We start from the raw sequence: 20,794 nt of genomic DNA, 5'->3' as shown, positions 1-20,794 counted from the left end.
AACTATTGCACTATGAAGTAACTTTATGCCAGGGACCTAGAGTCAGGTGAATTTAATGATGTCAGCAGTTTTTTATGTTTATGTTAATATTTTGCTTGTCTTATTTTCAGTTTCGATCCCTCAAACAGTTCCTGTTTTTGCATCCAATTTAAATTATAAATTCCTTATTTTTCGGATGGTTTCTAATAAATATGAATGAATGAAAGTATCAAACGTAGAAGTTGACTAAAAAAAATGTTTTAATTTGGCCCCAGGTAAGCTTGGTTCCCAGTATAGGACGCAAGGACGTAAGCGCAATGCAACATTGCAAGTGCAAATTTTGATGATCCACAGCTTGTGATTGGTTTAAATTGCTTACGTCGCGTTACGTCCTAGTGGGAATCAAGCTTAAGGAAGAATTTGATGAAATTAACAAGGCCATATACATGGCTGCAGTCGCGTGCTGAAGTTAGTGTTTACCGACCAACCGACCAACATAGTGAGCTGTAGAGTCGCGTTGTACACGACTAAAAATTGATTTTGATTGATTGAAATATATATTTATACTGGGTAACCTCTTCAGTCAAAGACTGGTCTCCCAGAGGGCCCAGTTTGTGATCAGTGGCTGTGATGTACTAATACACCGGGGTAACCCCCTACTCGTCTCGAAAGATGTACTAGGTTCTTTAAAGTGCACACGAGCTAGTTGTGTACACTGGACCTACGGTTTATAGTCCTTATCCGAGAAGACTCGTTCTACCACCAGAACCATGGAGTGAGTGAGCCTCGAACTCCTGCCGATGTTATGGCTACGTAATTACGGTTCCACTGTCTTAACCGCTCGGCCACTCACTCACTAAATCAGTTTTTTAGGCCAAATATACTGTGTTGTACTGTAGGTGTATGACTAATTGCACTAAAAATTTATCAGGACATATTTCAACTATTCTTGAAAGTATATCCCCAAAAACATTGCTAAAAAATTATCTGAATACAATAGCTGTCTGCAAGTCGAGAAAAATCTAATCCTATCGTTACGCTACATTGAGCAACGAAAGTTTGCATAATAATTGAACCATAAAAACTGATTTGCAAATTGACTCTTATGAAATCATCACTACATAATATGTCATGCATATATCCAATCATTTTCCATATTGATTTGAACGCCCAGTAAACATTTAACAAATTCTTTACCGAGATACTTGGAAAATCAGACATATTTTCTGTCTAAATGAATACCGTGCAAGAGTCTTGACAAATAAATTGTTACTTTTGTTGGCATGGATTGAAATTGTTATCTTACAGTAGGAGATAATTGATTTTAAAAATGACAATGATGATAAATATTTAATATTTATTCTGAAATATATTTATTATTAAAGAGTATAATTTTTATTAAAATAAATCTTAATAAAATAGAAGTGATTAAAAGACTCTAGGCAATCACTACAATAAACGAAGATGTTAGATTGGACATTAATGCAATTACTGCGGTAATATAAAAATGTAATTTTATTTTATATATTTTTTAAAAATTTGATGACAGTTTGGAGACAAGTCTCCTGGAGTGAAAAGGTCAGATAGCCACATAGCCGTTAAGGCTAGTGGCTAATAAAGCGGTTTACAAATACCTTCCAAATAAATTATTATTATTCAATAACAAACAAAAACATTACACATTAGACGATCTACACAAAGTCTATTAGTATTAGTATTACAAGTTTTTGTGAGTGGAGTTGTTTTGTGATGAGAAAAACCCCTTGGCATCTGACAGGATTTGAACCCAGCTGAGCATCTACAGTAAACCACCAGGGCAGGCTATAACTCCACTCCATACGAAATGCTTTTTTTTGTACAATACAGTACTGTAGGTGTAATATCAGACAATAACTGTTTGGCTATCTTTCCTTGTACTTTATTACCTAATGGTATTATTCAGCTATATTAATTCAGCAACAACAGCTGTATAAAACTGTGTAACCATGAACATTGTTGTGTAACCATGGAGAATAAATACTGTATTAAACAAAAAATTGCAAAAAAAAAAAAAAAAAAAAAATCGTAACAAATCAGTGACAAATGGCAAGGTTCTATAAAGGCTTTATGTACAATAAGCCTGCACCTCTGTGTGAGTAAAGAACTATTAAGACTGATAGTAAAGTGCTTGTGACAGCTATAATAAAAGATTGTAGTATGGAGTGAAATAAGGAGTGTTTATGAATGTTATTGTGTACAGAGTGCAAATTACATTTGGGGCTTATAAATACATTTGAAGCGCTTGTGGAGTGGAGTTAGCCAATATACTGTACTATACCATACTAAAACAAAATCAATCAAAACATTAGAAAAATGTTAAGTTCTGTCTGCACTATCAAACCTTATGTAACAAAAACATGTGATGTGCCCATATATGGACATGATGGTATTACATCATTACCATATTTGGGCACAGCACACTTTTTTTGTCATCTAGTTTGATAGTGTAAAAGAGCTTTATACACTTGCAGTGAATACTATAGTAGGCCTACAGGTAGCCCCATAAGGGTCTTTTTTTTTGTTTGTTTTATTATGTGTGATCATTATCTCATACTGCACAGTAGGATACAGTACATAGATTCCAACAGTAGTACTAAATATATCTATCCGTAAAGACAAAAGATCCTATAAAACCATAACATCAATTCCTTTTAGAAAACCTTTCTTTCGTTTGAGTGGTTTTGCAAAGTTCATAAAATTAACAGCAGGTAACTGACCTTGCTAATTTAAAGACTGACCTGGACAAATTTGCTAAAATGTCAAAGGTTAACGTTATAGCAAATTTTTCCATTTGCATCAGCTATTAAATACTGTACCCTTTTATTTATCATTGTATACAGTAGCTATTGTATTTTATTAAAATATTTTACTATTTAAATTACTTTCGTATATTACAGTATATAACGGACCAATAAGCAATAAACCTTTGCAGTACTGTAGTTATAATATATTAATATTACTCGTATTATTTATTCATAAAATACTAAAGGATTTAAATTTAAATAAAAGTAAATAATTTTTGAATTACTTTTTGTAGTAGTACTTGCAGTTTGTAGTAAAACCTATTGTATTATCATACAAACAGGTACCGTTAATCTCCCAATTGTAACCCTGGGTTATTATTCTCTGATTGTTTTTTAGGGTGGGTTACTATTAGAGTAGTTGGCTACTATTACTAATATTAAATTAGGCACCTGAAAATAGTAACCCAGCCCCAACTTTTTCGGTCAGCAACTCATAGCAAAATAATAAAACAGTAGGAATAAACAAATTTGGTTGAACTTTATTTTATAAACTCAAAAACAATTAATCCTTCCCCACTCCCGAGATCAACATGCATTATCTCCTTATTTTCAAAATACGACTGCATCATAAGTTTTTGTGACTCTAATAGTAACCCCCATGGGTTACTGTACTATTAGAGTAGTGGGTTATTATTATAGATTGACTTATAAGGTGAGTTACTAAAAGTGGGATTACTATTAGAGTGTGGGTTACAGTACTATTAGAAGATTTACGTACATCCTAGAAACTGGATACTAATTTTAGAACATACAGTATGTCATAATCACTCATAATTGCAGTGCAGACAGTATAAAACATGATGGTACAGTGTTATCATTATAATTTCATCTACAGTACTGATACTAGTATAGAAACGTGTTCTGAAAAGAGAGAATGACTAGGAAAAATGAAAGAGTCAGCACATTTTCAAGTACGTACAGTACAGTACTTGAACAAGACCAGATTACCAGCATTCTTCATCATGCACTGTAATGTTTCTGGTGTTCTTGCGTCATTGCTTGAAATCAAATGGATTTCCCGTAGCTATGTTTGCAGCAATGTTTGCATTTTCGGTTCGGACTTGTGAATACGCAACACAGCACTTTGCGTTGTTACGCCACTTTGTTGCGTTACATTGTGCCATAGTGGAAACCATGTTTGCTTATGAGGGAGGGAGACTTTTTGGCCTACTGTTCAGTACATTTTACACTAGCTCCATATTTTAATAGTTTTATACAACATTGGAATTGTAAACTATTGTACCGTCTGTCAAATTTAAAGGCACATGTGATACAGATTACTAGATTATCTAAAATTTCCATAAGGAGAAAATAAAACAACTTGTTGAACAAGGAATAAAAAACTAAAGCTCTGTCTACACTATCAACTTTTTTGTGACAAAAAAATGGGATGTGCCCATATATGGACATGATGATGTCATATCACTACCATATTTGTGTATCACTATCATATTTGGGCACATAATTTTTTGTCAGAACTAGTTTGATAGTGTAGACAGAGCTTTAATTTAAGCCACTTGACACAATTTTTCTTCTGATCCCGGAACTACAGTAAATATAATTTAGGGAATTTACTACTTTATGCTCTTGAAAAAAATTATTTATCAAAAACAATTAAAATGGCAGTATTGTTAAATGATGTACAGGTATTAATATTTAATTACAAATAATTTATTCAACTTTATTTCAAGAGGATACAAGTATGCTACTGCAGTACAGAGCGGACTTAAAGATGTCCTCTACACAAAATAACTAACATTACAGACAGTTATCAATCAGAACATCAAATTACTACATTTACTGTTACAGTATCCTAAATTTTTTTATAAAAGATAAAATTTGTGACTAGATATTTAAATCAAAATTCAGAGATGGTGGGCAGACATCCACTAAAAATCATTGGTTATATCCAAAATATAATTTTAACTTGGTTTTAAAATTAGAGAATATGATTGCTAAAATTAATGGAAGAGAATTTAGTTCAAGGAAGTGGCTTTGAAATGAAACTTTAATAAGGTTACAAACTGTACAGTAATTTTAGGTTTTAGGACAGAAAAATGTCCAAAAGTAATGGGTTTTTTAAAGACGGACAATTATATAATTCTCCACAGTCCACATTACTAACTGCAATATTGACTGTTAGTGTTAGTTAGAGATACCTGATAGTATACTATACTTTATCTTCGTCTATGAATAAATCTTCGTCTTAGTACTTTTGGAAGATCATCAAGACATGTTCACAACTTTATAATAATTAATAAAACTGTAATTATAAATATTTTTACCTGGATTTAATCTGAAAATATTCCCTGTTTACTAAAATCAGTGTATGCATACAGTACAGTGAACAGTAAATGTATAGGACCTTTATAGTAGTTTCACAGACTTGTTTTGGATTTCCACCATTACTAATGGGTTATTTTTAGAATCAACTATGACCTTTAAACAATAATTATTCCATTACGATTTACTATTATATTGCAGGCCATTATTGACAATTATAACTTTATTAGATGTCAATGTACAAGCTACCAGTTGATGTCACAAATATTTTATTTAATCTAGTCAGGTGCAAAACATAAACTATTGTATTGAATTTGAAATAATAGAGGATTACAAACAAAAAATCAAAATATGTGCACGAAAATATAAAAAAATGTGTTTGTGTTTGGGGCATTCCACAGTATTTTTTTGTTACGGACGGGACATTTTTGAGAATATAACTAGACATATCTTAGAAATAAAAAAGAATACAAGATTCAAAGTAGAATAAATGTATACACATATGGCCAATGTTTATTATGAAAGTCAAAAAAAGAAAAAAGACTGTACAAAAAAAATTTTATTATGAAAATTGTATGCGTCGCGGATGGGACGGCAAATGGACATGACTTTTGAGAAGGTTTACGTATTGTAATATTTCTCCTCATTTAAAAGAGATTTTAAAATTTGTTTTGTATTATTATGTTGCCAGATAGTTGTTTTAGATAACTGAATGTTAATTATAAAAATTGAACTGAAAATTTATTAATAAATATGATTTATATGTCGTTACGGACGGGACATTTCTAACGTCGCGGACAGGACAACTTTGTCCACGTTAAAAAATTGTATAATTTTGCTATTAAAAAAATTTAAAAATAAGTTTTTTACATCAATGTAATCTTTTATTTACAAGTCAAAATATAATTCAACCTTTGAAACACTGTTTAAAAGTTTATGTCAAGTGAAAATATTAAAATTCATAAATATGAAATATTATTTATAAAATTAATTATTCGAAGAGTTATAACGAGAAGCAATATTGTAAAATGTTATCAAAATATTTATTTACACTAATATAAAAGTTATGCTTGGCATATTAAACAAGACTTCAAGATATTAACACATTTAAGGCGAATCTTTAAAAATTGGCGTTGGCGTTTGACGTCTGAATTTGTTTTAGTGAATAGTGGATCCAAGTTGCATCTGAAATTTCCTTCTATCCTTTCTTGGATTTAATAACTGTAGGCCTACTTCTATTAAAATTCAATCTTAATTATTTAGTATCTGATTTATAAAAGGTTTTTGGTTGCAAATTCACCAAAGAATGAAATCTACAAAGCGATGACCGCACCCAATACTCCCATTCATACTGGTCATGTTGTTTTGGATTTAGGTATTGTTCTTTTGTGGGTTGTTGTTTTAAATACAGACCACAATGTTTTGTGATTAATAAACAACAGTTAACACCTTTGTACAGTACTTCTCATCCTACAGTACAAAAACACTTTTTAATTCTTACAATATTGTCATCACATCCATAAAAAAAATGTCCCATCTGTAACATTCAATAAATTTTGATAGTAATGTTTTTTTAATTAAAAAATACAAGTTTTAAAAAACTTGTTTAAATCTATTGCAATTTAATATCCTTGGGAGTTGAAAATTAAGATTTAAAATTAGGAATTAAATAACAATTTTAATCAATCGAAATGTCTCAGAAGTACAGTAACAATTATGAATTTTGAAATGCAAGTATGAAATTAATAAACAATATTAATATTATGAATAATTGGAGCTTACTTTGAAAAAAAAGTAACTGCAGTATATTTATGGGCAAAAATGTTAACAAGATGCATGGTTTTATTATGAAATAAAAAGGATTTAAATGATATGTCCCGTCCTTAACAAAAATGTCTGTCCCGTGCCTACGAAAAATGTCATCAATATATTTTTGAATATGATATTTTCACCAAAAGTTTCAAAATATTTGTTTATAATGTATTGCATATAGTTTTAAAAGGAGAAAACAAAATATTAAATTGTGGTATCAATACTTTTAACTGAAATGTAAAAAACACCATAAAACTACTATTAAAATGTCGCGGATGGGACAATTATGAATTTTGAAATGTATATATGAAATTTAATAAACAAAATATGTTATAAAATGCTTGAATATGTACAATAGTGACATAGAGTAACTATATCTGGCAAAAAAATGTTTAAAAGATGCATGGTTTGTGAAATAATTAGGATTTAAATGATACGTCCCGTCCGTAACAAAAATGTCCCGTCCGTAACAATATATTTTTGAAATATGATATTTTCATCAAAATCTAAAATTTTCAAAAAATTTGTTCATAATATAATGAGATATAGTTCTCAGGAGGAGAAAATGAAATATCAAGATTTTTGCATCATTACTTTTAAAATAAATGTAAAAAAACCGCCTAAAACGTCGCGGACGGGACATTTATGAATTTGAAATGGATGTATGAAATTAATAAACAACAAAAATTTAATTAAATACTTGATTATGTATTATTGAGACATAAAGTAACTATATCTGTTGAAAAAACAGTAATAAGATGCATAGTTTATGAAATAAATAGGATTAAAAATGTCCCGTCCGTAACGCCAAATATGACTTTTTCATATTTAATATTCAATAACTTAAAAAATCAATATCAGAAAAATAAAAAAAATGTTATTTAATAAACTTCAACATGTCTACTTTAAGAAATGGCCAAGAGTTACATCAAAATCACTAAATGAAATTTTTAAACCCACGGACCAAATACTGTGGAATGCCCCGTTTACAAATTTGTGACAATTTTAAATGGCATTGTAAAGAAAGCCTCGGGCTTACCGTATAATAAAGTCGTTTTGAATGAAGGACAAAAGCCTGTTTCTATTGCAAAATACTGTATACACAGAACAGTGAAACTAAAACTCAGGATGAGACGCCGGTCACGCAATATTTTTGCCCACCACATCACACAATAATTTAAAAATTACAAAATCAAATCACACGATACATTAGGTGTGTTATATAAAATTATCTGATGATCATTATTAATATCATGGGACTGTTCTGTACAGCGATTATTACATTATAATATTATTAATAATAAATAATAATTCCTAGTAATCTAGATTATGCCTTAAATTTTCATCCTTTAAAAATGCAAAATAACTATTTCGAGCAGATTTTGTTCCTCAATGGTATTGACAATATGAGCAGCAATAAAAAAATGAATAGTTTAAAAGCTAATTTGTACCATTTACATTAATAAATTGACAATTCAATTTTCAAGGTTAACTACTGTACTGTAAAACAGTAAAAGAGCGATAAATTATTAATAATTCATAGTATAATATATAATGTATTCAGTAGAGGGCAAAGTACTGTACATTTCAATACACATTTATAGGATTTATTTGAGGATAAAAAAAAAACAAACATTATCAGTGTATGAGTACTACTGTAATTATGACATATAAATTGTCACTTTGTCACATATACAGTAAATTGTCACATATACTGTATAAATTGTCACATATTTGATTGGAGTGGAGTTGTGGCTTGGTGGTTATGATGCTTGGCTACCACCCCAAAGGTCCTAGGTTCAAGTCCTGTCACATGTCGGGATTTTTTCCAAGGATAAAATTACAATTTCAATCCCAAAGACTTGTAATAAGACTTTGTTTATGTAGAGCATCTTGTGTATATGTTGGTCTTGTGAACCTCTGAGGGTCCCTAATGATCAGCAATTGCTGGATGGATCAGCCTCATTAAATATGGTCACAAAAAAAAAATATTTATTGTCATATATCATGTATAAATTGTCATGTATAAATTCATCTTTAGGAAGATCAATCGAATAGTTTGTTATATTGTTAGCATTTTGCTAGTTCACTGAGTAGCACATGGTCAATGTACATCATGCCAACAGCCGAAATAAAAAAAAAAATGGAAGGTGGCTGGTTTTGGAGGATATTTATCAAGACCAGACAAGGAGCGATGCGACATGCAGTCTTGCCAAAGTCTCCTGCCTTCAGATGAAAAATCGAACGTTCAATTAAGTATTGCAGCCAGATTATAAAATTCGTATAAGCCTAGGCCTAGCCTATAATCTTATATTAGGCCTATCTCTCTCTCTGTGACTCTGTCTAGCCTAGAGTAGAGTAGGCCTAGGCTCTAATAATAGGGCCTACCTAGACTGTGTAGGATTGGATGAAACTTCAGTTAAAAACAGTGAACAAAAAGGAAAAGAAAATTTTTTATTACCTATTAAAAAACAACAATAATTCATCAATATTAGAGATAAATTAATTTTAAAAGAAACTTGGTGTAAATAGGCATATAGGCCTAGGCCTGTAATTACTAATAGGCTAGACAGACTGAGCCAGGCTAGGCCTTGACATTGAAATGTCAATTCAACAATCAGCTGTGTTTCTCTCTCACTCTCAGCTGCCTGGTGTGCTGCTGCTGCACGTACACCATTGGCACACACAGCGCCTCCTCTGGCCCAGCCCACAAAACGACGATAACAACAAAGAAAACAAATCTTAGCTTACTGCTTGCTCCAAAATGCGTTTGACGTTTTCTAATTAGCTAACCATAGAAGAAAAATAAAACGTTGTAGGGTAGTATCCTGTGAATATATCCCGTAAAACGGTAGAGCCGATATTCAATCGAGCTCATTTTCAATTTTCAGTAATAATTTCCTCCATATTTGACTACGACAATCCTACAAAGTGTTGTTTTTTTTCATCAGCCAAGAAAAACTACTACTCGCTTTCGCTGTCAACTTTTCGGTTATTATTATGCAGCTGGCTGTGTAATGCTCTCTTGCTGTTTGTGTGCATGCTCAGACTGCATGAATATTAGAGGGCGATATATACAATATTATGGTTTTTAGCAGAAAACATTGTTGAAAATAATATTTATTGTGAATTACACCGTGGTATACAATATAAAAAATAAAAATTAGACATACAAAATATGTAGACAGCTCACTCAATAAAAACGAAAAAGTAAACAACCCGGGAAAAGTGGAAAATATGCATAGATCACAATATATGTATGTTTTTGTTATGTATTGTTTTTGGCCTTCAATATGGACAATGTTTTTGGTAGAATGTCTGAATTAATATAACCTTTATATAGAATTGGCTCAAACTCCTTCTGGGTTGTGTTACATAAGTTATATAATAATTCCTGTGGGCATACGTAACTTTAATAAAGTTCAATGTGTCAACAACCTACAATTTTAATTTTTATATAACAATCAACATTACTATACTTTACTTTATATGATTTATTGCAACACTACATTGTATTCCAAAATGTTTTGTTATTGTTCTCAATTTGTCTTTTGATTTATTAATCGAACCTAACAACAAATATAATATTAATATAAAGTTCAGCTGTTTGAACTAAATAAAGTCAGTCTGTTAAAATAATCAGAACTGCTGACTTAAGATTTGACAAGGGAATTCATGAGAAGGATGTAGATTGGGCTACTAAAAAATATGTACAAATATTTGTTTGGGTTATTTTTAAACGGACTTAAACTTAAAAGAAAGTTGAATTTTTTTGCTAAGCAAGTTATGATACAAACAATTCTTTTTATCAAACCAATGGTACGAATTACGAAATTAAATGGTAAATACCTTCTTTTCTTACCATCTATAATCTCGTAATTCGTACCATTGGTTTGATAAAAAGAATTTTGTTTATAAGATCGGATCCACTAGTCGATCACACCCAGTCGATCAAACACAGTAGGACTACCGCTTTGATTTTACAATCATTTGGGACATTTTCGCACTTATTTCACACAGCCATCAAGGGTGATCAATTATGTTTTAATTTTTTTCATTATTTCTGGTTCAACGTACATTTACAGTGAATCTTTTGACGCTTTATCACATCATATGACAATAAACGATAAAACAGAATTCTGTACCTTAGGTTTTTTATTTACAATATAAAATACACAGATATTCAATTATAGAGGTAACATTTAATATTTATAAATTAATTGTAATTTGCCTAATAAAATATACTGATGATAATCAAAAGAGTCAAAAGCACTGCACAATTGATTGGAAGCCACCAACATTGACAATTATGATCACTCATAGAGGAAAAAATATTTATTATTATTTTTTCCTCCATAGATCACTATACTATGTTCTGATAGCGTCTGCAACTATCCAGATTTCAGAAATTTGCAATTTCTTTAACAACCAATTTTGTTTATTTCTGTGTATGATCACCCCGGGATGCTCACATTTCAATTTTGTGATAGCTTCCATGACTATCAAGATTTCAGAAAATGTAGGTAGCTACAAAAGTGATGGGAAATTCTATACATGGTGGTTATGATCATCTGTGTGGTCACGCAATAATCAATGTTATGATAGCTTCTGCAACTACCCAAATTTAAAAATGTGTGTAAATGAAAAGTGATAGGAATATAACACATAAACATAGCACAACTTATGTGCACAAAAAACAGAAAATAAAATCTTCTTGTTGTTGGTGCCTTGTGTAATTAGCAGTGCTTTTGACTGAATTGATAGTGTTGTCCTTGTTACTCTTATAAACATAGATATATCTTGTAAACATTTATTTATAAATTTATACGTACATAATTTCATACATTAACGGTCTATATAAAAGTATCCATCCCTCCCAAACTCTCTCCCCCACCCCCAACTCTCTATGGAAGAATGTTGTCTATCAATGAACAAAGGGCCACATGTTAATTGATTGATACCTAGTGACGATTAATGTATAGAGGGACGGGTGTAGAATACAGGCTAAGAATCATCCATTTTCTCATACTAATTCTAATACTAATAGATGTACTGTGTAAAGTGTAATTTAAAAACAAGATAATTACCATGCATTTGTAATTTAGAACAAGATAAGTACCATCATACATTTGTAATTTAAAAACAAGATAAGTACCCAGTTGTACATTTGTAATTTAGAACAAGATAAGTACCATACATTTGAGGTATACTAAATACAAGATAAATATACCACATATATATATTAATGTTCTTTGCCTACTGTGTTTATATATATATATGAATATATATAAAGCTCTGTCTACACTATCAAATTTTGTGTGAAAAATAAATGTGATGTGCCCAAATATGGACACGATGATGTCATATCACTCCCGTATTTGGGCATCACTCATTTTTTTTTCAAATTAGTTTGATAGTGTCATTGACAAAGCTTAAACCGCTAAATACAAGATACAAAAGAAAGACTTTAATTAGCACAAATGGAACTTGAAGTTCTGGGAATGCCTCCGAATAACTCGGTTATTAATCATGCTTATTTAATGAGGACTATGTAGTGACCTTTTAGGAAACACCTTATGAGATTTCTATGCAAATCATACTAACTTTCATGCACATATAATTATTTATATTATTAAATGTGTTAATTCTATTTTTCATACCTCATTATGTTCCCTTTTCCCTATTAAAATCAATAGACCTTGCTCATGCTGTAAGGACCTTTTAGTTGTTCCCTTTAATAGAGTTAACTGTACTAAGGATGGTTTCGTCCATAGATTGCCCCTCTCATATAATAATTTAGTTAATAATAATCCTTCTATTGATATTTTTATAAGTGCTTAAATATGGTAGTGATATGACATCATCATGTCCATATATGAACATGAACTATCTATTATAATTATTTTCGGGACTAATTGCCAGACCTGGAAGACGACCATAATAAAATTTAACATTCACTGAAACTCTGTCTACACTATCAAACTAGTTTGACAAAAAAAGTGTTACGACGGTGCCCCAAATATGGTAGCTATATGCTTAAATATGGTAGTGATATGACATCATCATGTCCATATATGGACGTTTTTAACATACACTAAAAAAGATTGTAAATGGAGGAAGACACATTCAACTTTACTCGGTAGTAAAAAATCCACATCACCAAGTAACACCCACCCTCTGTGAACTTTGACCTCTTGGCAAGAGATACAGATACATATCAAAGAGTCATTCTTAACATCTTAATGGATTTAAGTCATCTTGTTGTTCTATATCTCAATCGTCCGACATTGAATTTATAAACTCAACTTTGCCAACGCAATTTCCTTTCGGAGCCGTACTATTTCCCAGTACATGTCAATTGCTGTAAAAAATAAGAGTATAATCAATATTATCATTGATTATTGATATATTTCATTAAATTAGAACTTCCCACTCCAACCAACAACTTAGAAAAAGAAAGAATAATGCCTCAACCAAGAAATACATCAACTACGCTAAAGCCTGAATGATGCGATGAAGCTCTGTCTACACTATCTAACTTTATGTGACAAAAAAAAGTGATGTGCCCAAATATGGACATAATGATGTAATATCACTACCATATTTGGGTATATCATTACTATATTTGAGCACATCAAACTTTTTTGTCAAACTAGTGTAGACAGAGCTTTCTTTGATGTAAAACTGATCCACATTGTATGTCGAAAGAAAACTTTGACATTCACTTATTTTATTAAAAATAATTTGGGACATTTCATCAATTACCAAAAGTTTTACCAATCAACTTCAGGTATGAGAAGTATACTACATACATACAGTCAACTCTGCCTTTGTCGAACAATTGCAAAGGTCAAATTTGTTATGGAAGTCACAATTCTTTCCTATTACTGTGTAAGTATTATTTGTAAGTCGCTGTTTTTTTAGGTTCAAATATACAAAGCCGAAGTCACAAATCATGCGGTAACAACACATCAAAAAAATGTTCTTACTAAAACCATAATGTAGTTTCAAATTGATAACACTTACTTTCACTTTTAACAAGACCTTGTTGTATGTAGCGTAAATATGTGAAACAATTGCATACGGCAGTAATCTGAAAAACAAATTTAAATATGTATTTAAAAAAAGCTTTTGTATCTTCTGTATTTTTTTATTTCAATTTTTCAACTAAAGCATTGGTAATTGATTGGCTGAACATGTGAAATAATATTGTTAAATACTACCCCTTTCACACCAAAACTCCGGAGTGATCTCCAGAAACACCTCTGGGTTTATGACCATTCAAAATGTTGAGAAACTTCGGAGATACCCCTTTCAAACCAACCTAGCAACACTGGGGTTTATAAAATAAAATTGTAAATGTCACCCTCTATTTTGTTTGTTTACATAGCGACGATCATTAGAATCATTTTACTTAATACTTTTAATTTAATAATTATTTTCAAAAGTCTCAGAAGTCATTTAATGTTTTGTGTGACCGGAGTTTTGCTTTTGGTGTGAAAGGGGTATAGTACAATAATGAAATACATACCATGAAAAAATACATAGTGAAATAGTACTGTATGTAATGAAAGTGCAATAGTACATACAATGAAATAGTATATACTGTATAGTGAATAGTATATAAAGCAAAATAGTTCATATAGTGAAATCGTACTGCATGTAATGAAAGTGCAATAGTACATACAATGAAATAGTATATGCTGTATAGTGAATAGTTTATACAGAACATAAACTGAAGTGAAATTAGTACTTTAAATGAAAAAAGGTGTATTAGAATTACTCACTCTATTTCTTGCTGACGTAGAAACATCACACCATTTATCAGAATCTTCCAACTTTAAACGATATTTACAAACACGATTCTCGGAGGTCAAAGCACACATCCTGTGAATAAATTAATAAAAGAGTAACATGGATGAATGGTGGTAGAACAAGTCTTCTCGGATAAGGACTATAAATCATAGGTCCAATGTACACAAAATGTCCCCTTTTTGCTTCTTTCATTTCGTTTGGTTGATTTATTCGACCAGCATAAAATCAATACAATATACAATATAAATGTATATGTATATAATAAAAAAAAAAGAGATGAAAAATGCTGGGCAGGGGCAACTTAAGCAAAATACATTGCTGTAACTCAAATGAGTCAGCTACCCCTCATTTTAAAAATTTCATAAAAATTTGTCAATAAAATAAAATTAGTCTACAAATAAAATAAGTAAAAATAAAAAAGAAAGAAAAAAGTTAATAGTTGGGCAGATTAGATCGAAGACAACGCAAAAAGGATTTCAAGTTGAAAATAAACTCATCCTTAAGATCATTTGGTAAAGTAGTCCACAGTCGTTTATTTTCAACTTGAAATCCTTCTTGCGTTCTCTTCGATCTAACCAGCCCGACGCAGGCTGATGTGCACTTTAAAGAACCTAGTACATCTTTTGAGACGAGTAGGGGGTTACCCTGGTGTACTAGTTCACACAGCCACTGTCACACACAGCCACTACTTCTGGTAGGCCTTCTAGTTCTGTAATAATATTTTTATTGTGGAACTTACAATGATGAAGACGAAGAATACATTATATAGACATGGCAACATACTACAGTAGAACTCCTATTCATAGACACAACAAAGTGTGTCATAGGAGTTACCGGTCTATCATCTCTCGTACAAATAGGTTTAAAACAGCTTTTATCCAGCTGCCATTCTGGCACTAAATTCTTGTCAGTAAACCGTATGAGAGCGATATAACACTTTGTAATTGTTTGTTTTGTTAGTTTTTCTTTTATCTGTGTTTGTATCTCAGAGCAAAGATAATTTCTATGTATATTTTATATGCAAATGACAATAAATGGAAGTAATTTTCCACTGATGAATAAATGAATACGATGAATTGGTTAGAGTGTTCATACATTGACCCTCATCTGTTTCATAGTAAAGTTAATAAAGTTGTCCCCTGAAAAATGTTTTCCCAAATGATGAGTTCTACTTTATTCCAAATAATTTTTAATGTATCATTGCTTACTTTTTTGTGTTTTGTGAACCATGAATTGGTTCTATACATAATGAGTTGTTTAGGACACATTTTTGGACCATTTCAGTGAGGGCGTTGTTCGGGAATGTCAAACACGGTTGCACATCTTCTAGCTGTATACGTTTCATGAACGCACTTTCCATGGACAATGACGGTGATTTCTTCCATGTTTCAAACTCATGTAATGTTACTGGATCCGCCTTTAAAAAATGATAACAATTATTAATTAATTTATTAATTATTAATTAGCTAGTATTCATAAACAAGATGAGGAAGTGCTTGTTTTTCCATTTTCATTTTTTCATTTTTGTTAGCCTACATAGCCTACTAAAAATAATTCACAGCAAATATGCTGCAGTAATCGTCAAATCAAGATGGCATCCAACTAAGCCTCCATTTCATACCACAAACATAGTATTATTGTTCATAACTAAATACTTGATATATTTAACGGCGGAATCAGGATTTGGGAGACCCGCTGGAAAAAAGTTCGACAGTTTAGACACAAACGCGCTACCGCGTCGACGTCTATTTGTAGATTAGGGAAATCACCAAATATATGTTGCCAGGAAGCTCCGATACAGGCACACTTCACACCCGATAAGAGCTGATAAGTTGTTTATCTCCCTTCGAATTGTTGGGTGTGTTATGTTTTGATTGACAGATTTGCATTTACAAGACTTAAACATAGTTATTTTCCATCAATTGTGCCCCCTATATTTGTTTAACAACGAAAATTATAGGCTACGCAAATAATATCAGGCTATCCTTTAGGCCTCCTCCACAGGCCCACGTTAGGCTTGGAAGAAAACTTAATCAAGGCTAGGCCTAGGTCTGTGTGTATTATAAACCTGACCATGGCCTAAGACTAGATTTTAGCTATTTAAATGTTTTTGGTTCAAAATAGTTAATTTAATAATGAAAACAAACAGTATTTTACTGGTAAGCAGATTCGTTATCAAAACGATGACAGTTCGATGTCGCCACGGCGGCGGCCAGAGTGCAGTCCGTAGTGTAGTCTACGAAGTACGTATCGACGCGTGGTGGTGGTGTTTAGTGACATACCTGCTGCTGTAACATAGGCGCGCCTACAGTACCCCGAAAATGAGTACAATTTTTAATGTAGGCCTAACCGCACACTGAAACAGCCTGAATAAAATTTAATTTTGTGTATTACATACTATTACTACACATTTCGATAACAAACACATACGAAATTAGCTCCTTCCATATTATTTGTTACTCCATTTAATAAACGATAGCAATTCGATGTCGGAAATTGAATGTTGTTGAACTGTTGAGTTATTAATGGCAACTAACATGATGAGTTAACCTAAAATGTATTGTAATAGTTTTTTTGTATAGTTTACCCCATATCCATTTCTAGTATGGTGATAAAACATGCGCTCTTATTGACGTGTAGTCCTATGTAGGCCTTACCCTTAGACGATAACAGTTCGATGTCGAAAAGTTATCGACAATGTGTTCTACAATGGAGTGATGACTTTATTATTGAAGAACACGGTCGCAGTTGTACAAGTGAACTGAATATTATTAATCTGATTGTTTCATTTTGTTCCGATGTATACACCACGTATTTCGAGGATAGTTGGGTATAATAAAAGCAAGCGATCTCATTAATTTTGATTTCTGTATTGTACTATAAGGATTCAGATAGCAGTTCGATGTCGAAAAGTTATCGACATTGTGTTCTACCATAGAATGATTATACTTATATGGTAGAACAGGGTCACAGTTCTACGACGAGTTAACTGAAGATTCTTTTTTTTTTTCCGATAACTACGAGTTAACTGAAGGTTATTATTCTTAATTATTGTTTTTATTTTTTTTATACACGGCACGCATTTCGAGGATAGTTAATTAAAAGCAAGCGATCTCATTTTTATTTTTATTGTACCCTGAATGAGCGTCGTGGATTCTGTTACGTAAGCCAGACGATAGCATTTCGATGTCGAAATGTTATCGACATCGTGTTCTACCATGGAGTGATTACTCCATGGTAGAACAGGGCCACAGTTTTAACTAAATATTATTAATATTGTTGTTTCATTTTTTTTGGTTATAAAATTTTACACCACACGTATTTTGAGGAAATGTGGACATCCTGGGTAATAAATTCAAGTGATCTTATTTTTGTATTGTACACGTGTAGGCCTATCGCTAATTCTGTTACGTAAGCCAGACGATAGCAATTCGATGTCGAAATGTTATCGACATTGTGTTCTACCATGGAGTGATTACTCCATGGTAGAACAGGTCACAGTTCGACGACAAGTTAACTGAAGATTATTATTAATCTTAATAATTGTTTTTTTTTATACACGGCACGCATTTCGAGGATAGTTAATTAAAAGCAAGCGATCTCATTTTTATTTTTATTGTACCCTGAATGAGCGTCGTGGATTCTGTTACGTAAGCCAGACGATAGCATTTCGATGTCGAAATGTTATCGACATTGTGTTCTACCATGGAGTGATTACTCCATGGCAGAACAGGGCCACAGTTTTAACTAAATGTTATTAATCTTGTTGTTTCATTTTTTTTGGTTATAAAATTTTACACCACACGTATTTTGAGGAAATGTGGACATCCTAGGTAATAAATTCAAGTGATCTTATTTTTGTATTGTACACGTGTATCGCTAATTCTGCTACGTAAGCCAGACGATAGCAATTCGATGTCGAAATGTTATCGACATTGTGTTCTACCATGGAGTGATTGCTCCATGGTAGGGGCACATGTACGATGTGATAATAATCTTAATTAATTTGTTTCACATTTTTTTCAATTTTCTTTTTAATGTTGTTTTCAAATTATCATTTTAATTCATTTTGAATGTTGTTTTATTTTTTACATTTTTTTGGTCATGTTAAAACATGTTTTAAATACATTTTAAACACAACCCCATGACGTTAACGTTAACCTTTACCGAGCTTGAAAAGAATTTATTTTGCTTTTTAAAAATTTCACTTTGAATTATTGACTATTCGTGTTTATAAATCTAACTTTTCAGTGAAATAAAACGTTCATGATGCTATATTATATTGATCAAGCAAGTTTGACCAATCGATTTATTCACATGAATACATAATACAAAATTGGAATAGTGAAAAGAAAATATTTTAATGAAGTCACCATGAAAGGGTATCGTAACTGCCTTGAGCTTAACGATGCGTGGCATTTGCAAAATGTTTATGTGATTCATTGTATTTGCACATTTTGCTGGTAGATGGGTCTATTGTATAACTTCCTTTCTAAGGAAATTACTTGTTAACGTTGTTTCAAAATTGTTATTTTAAGTCATTTTGAATGTTTCTTTATTTCTAACTTATCAAATACTTTTTGTCATGTTAAAACATGACCACCTAAAAAATACCATGTTGTCAATGTGAAAAATTAAAAACAATGTTATAAAACACGCTAACACACAATAAAACCAATACAATCAATTTAACCGATAGGTCTTAACTTAATAAAATAAAATTTAGAAAGAATTTGTTCAAATATTTATAATTTAATTCCAATATTTAAAAAATACTTTTTCGAAAAAAAACCCGATATAAAAATCAATAATTAATAGCCATTACTGCAGTGAAAATTGAAATATTGAATTAGCTTTTTAGTGATTGAAATTAAACACTGCATTCGTTTTATGAATGAGCTTAACGATGCGTGACGTTTGCAAAATGTTTATGTGATTCAATTAATTGTATTTACAAATGTTGCTGGTACTGGTAGGAAAGCGAATAAGAAATGTGAATAGATTTCCGATCGTTGTTTGCCCTCCCTCGGTTGTAATGTGACGTAACACTGTGTGACTTAATGCATAGCGCAAACAGGTTTTGGGGGTCAAAATAAATTTACTCATACTTAATATTTGTTTTAAACAGAAAATTAAAACAATTTGTACAAATTTAGAATAATTTGTTGAAATATAGGCATATATAATTTTATTCCAATATTTATAAAATACTTTAAAAAAAACCGATATAAAAATTAATAATTAATAGCAATAATAAAACCAATACAATCAATTTAACCGATTGGTCTCGCGTTAATATTTTTTAAACAGAAAATTACAAAAATTTAGAAGAATTTGTTCAAATAGATATAATTTAATTCCAATATTTAAAAAATACTTTTTCGAAAAAAAAAACGATATAAAAATCAATAATTAATAGTCATTACTGCAGTGAAAATTGAAAACCAACTTTAATGTTGAATTAGCTTTTTAGTGATTGAAATAAAACACTGCATTCGTTTTATGAATGAGCTTAACGATGCGTGACATTTGCAAAATGTTTATGTGATTCAATTAATTGTATTTACAAATGTTGCTGGTACTGGTAGGAAGGCGAATAAGAAATTTGAATGGATTTCCGATCGTTGTTTGCCCTCCCTCGGTTGTAATGTGACGTAACACTGTGTGACTTAATGCATAGCGCAAACAGGTTTTGGGGGGTCAAAATAAATTTACTCATACTTAATATTTTTTTTAAACAGGAAATTAAAACAATTTGTCCGAATTTAGAATAATTTGTTGAAATATAGGCCTATATAATTTAATTTCAATATTTATAAAATACTTTTAAAAAAAAACCGATATAAAAATCAATAATTAATAGTCATTACTGCAGTGAAAATTGAAAACCAACTTTAATGTTGAATTAGCTTTTTAGTGATTGAAATAAAACACTGCATTCGTTTTATGAATGAGCTTAACGATGCGTGACGTTTGCAAAATGTTTATGTGATTCAATTAATTGTATTTACAAATGTTGCTGGTACTGGTAGGAAAGCGAATAAGAAATGTGAATAGATTTC

At 31.2% G+C, this 20,794-nt stretch overlaps 2 protein-coding genes across 3 annotated transcripts in view; both read right to left on the bottom strand.

Moving 5' to 3' along the window:
* The window catches only part of LOC144848367 (uncharacterized), a 55,666-nt gene extending 45,783 nt beyond the window's left edge, over nt 1-9,883 (bottom strand). Inside the window, exon 1 of the mRNA XM_078705093.1 lies at nt 9,669-9,883. The gene's annotated coding sequence lies outside the window, so the exon portion shown is untranslated. The remainder of the gene's footprint in view (nt 1-9,668) is intronic.
* Nucleotides 9,884-11,060: 1,177 nt separating this feature from the next.
* Nucleotides 11,061-20,794, bottom strand: part of LOC144847824 (rab-3A-interacting protein-like) — a 43,010-nt gene continuing 33,276 nt past the window's right edge. For both annotated transcript variants that reach the window (XM_078704359.1, XM_078704367.1), the window contains exons 7-10: nt 15,941-16,149; nt 14,705-14,804; nt 13,944-14,010; nt 11,061-13,278 (exon numbers count right to left, since the gene is read on the bottom strand). In XM_078704359.1, coding sequence (XP_078560485.1) covers nt 13,211-13,278; nt 13,944-14,010; nt 14,705-14,804; nt 15,941-16,149 — 444 coding nt within the window. In that variant the 3' untranslated portion in view covers nt 11,061-13,210. The remainder of the gene's footprint in view (nt 13,279-13,943; nt 14,011-14,704; nt 14,805-15,940; nt 16,150-20,794) is intronic.

Source organism: Antedon bifida, chromosome 1, assembly GCF_963402885.1.
Source record: "Antedon bifida chromosome 1, ecAntBifi1.1, whole genome shotgun sequence".
Taxonomy (NCBI): domain Eukaryota; kingdom Metazoa; phylum Echinodermata; class Crinoidea; order Comatulida; family Antedonidae; genus Antedon; species Antedon bifida.
The sequence above is the reverse complement of the archived record's forward strand: the minus strand, read 5'-3'. Positions and strand labels throughout refer to the sequence as shown.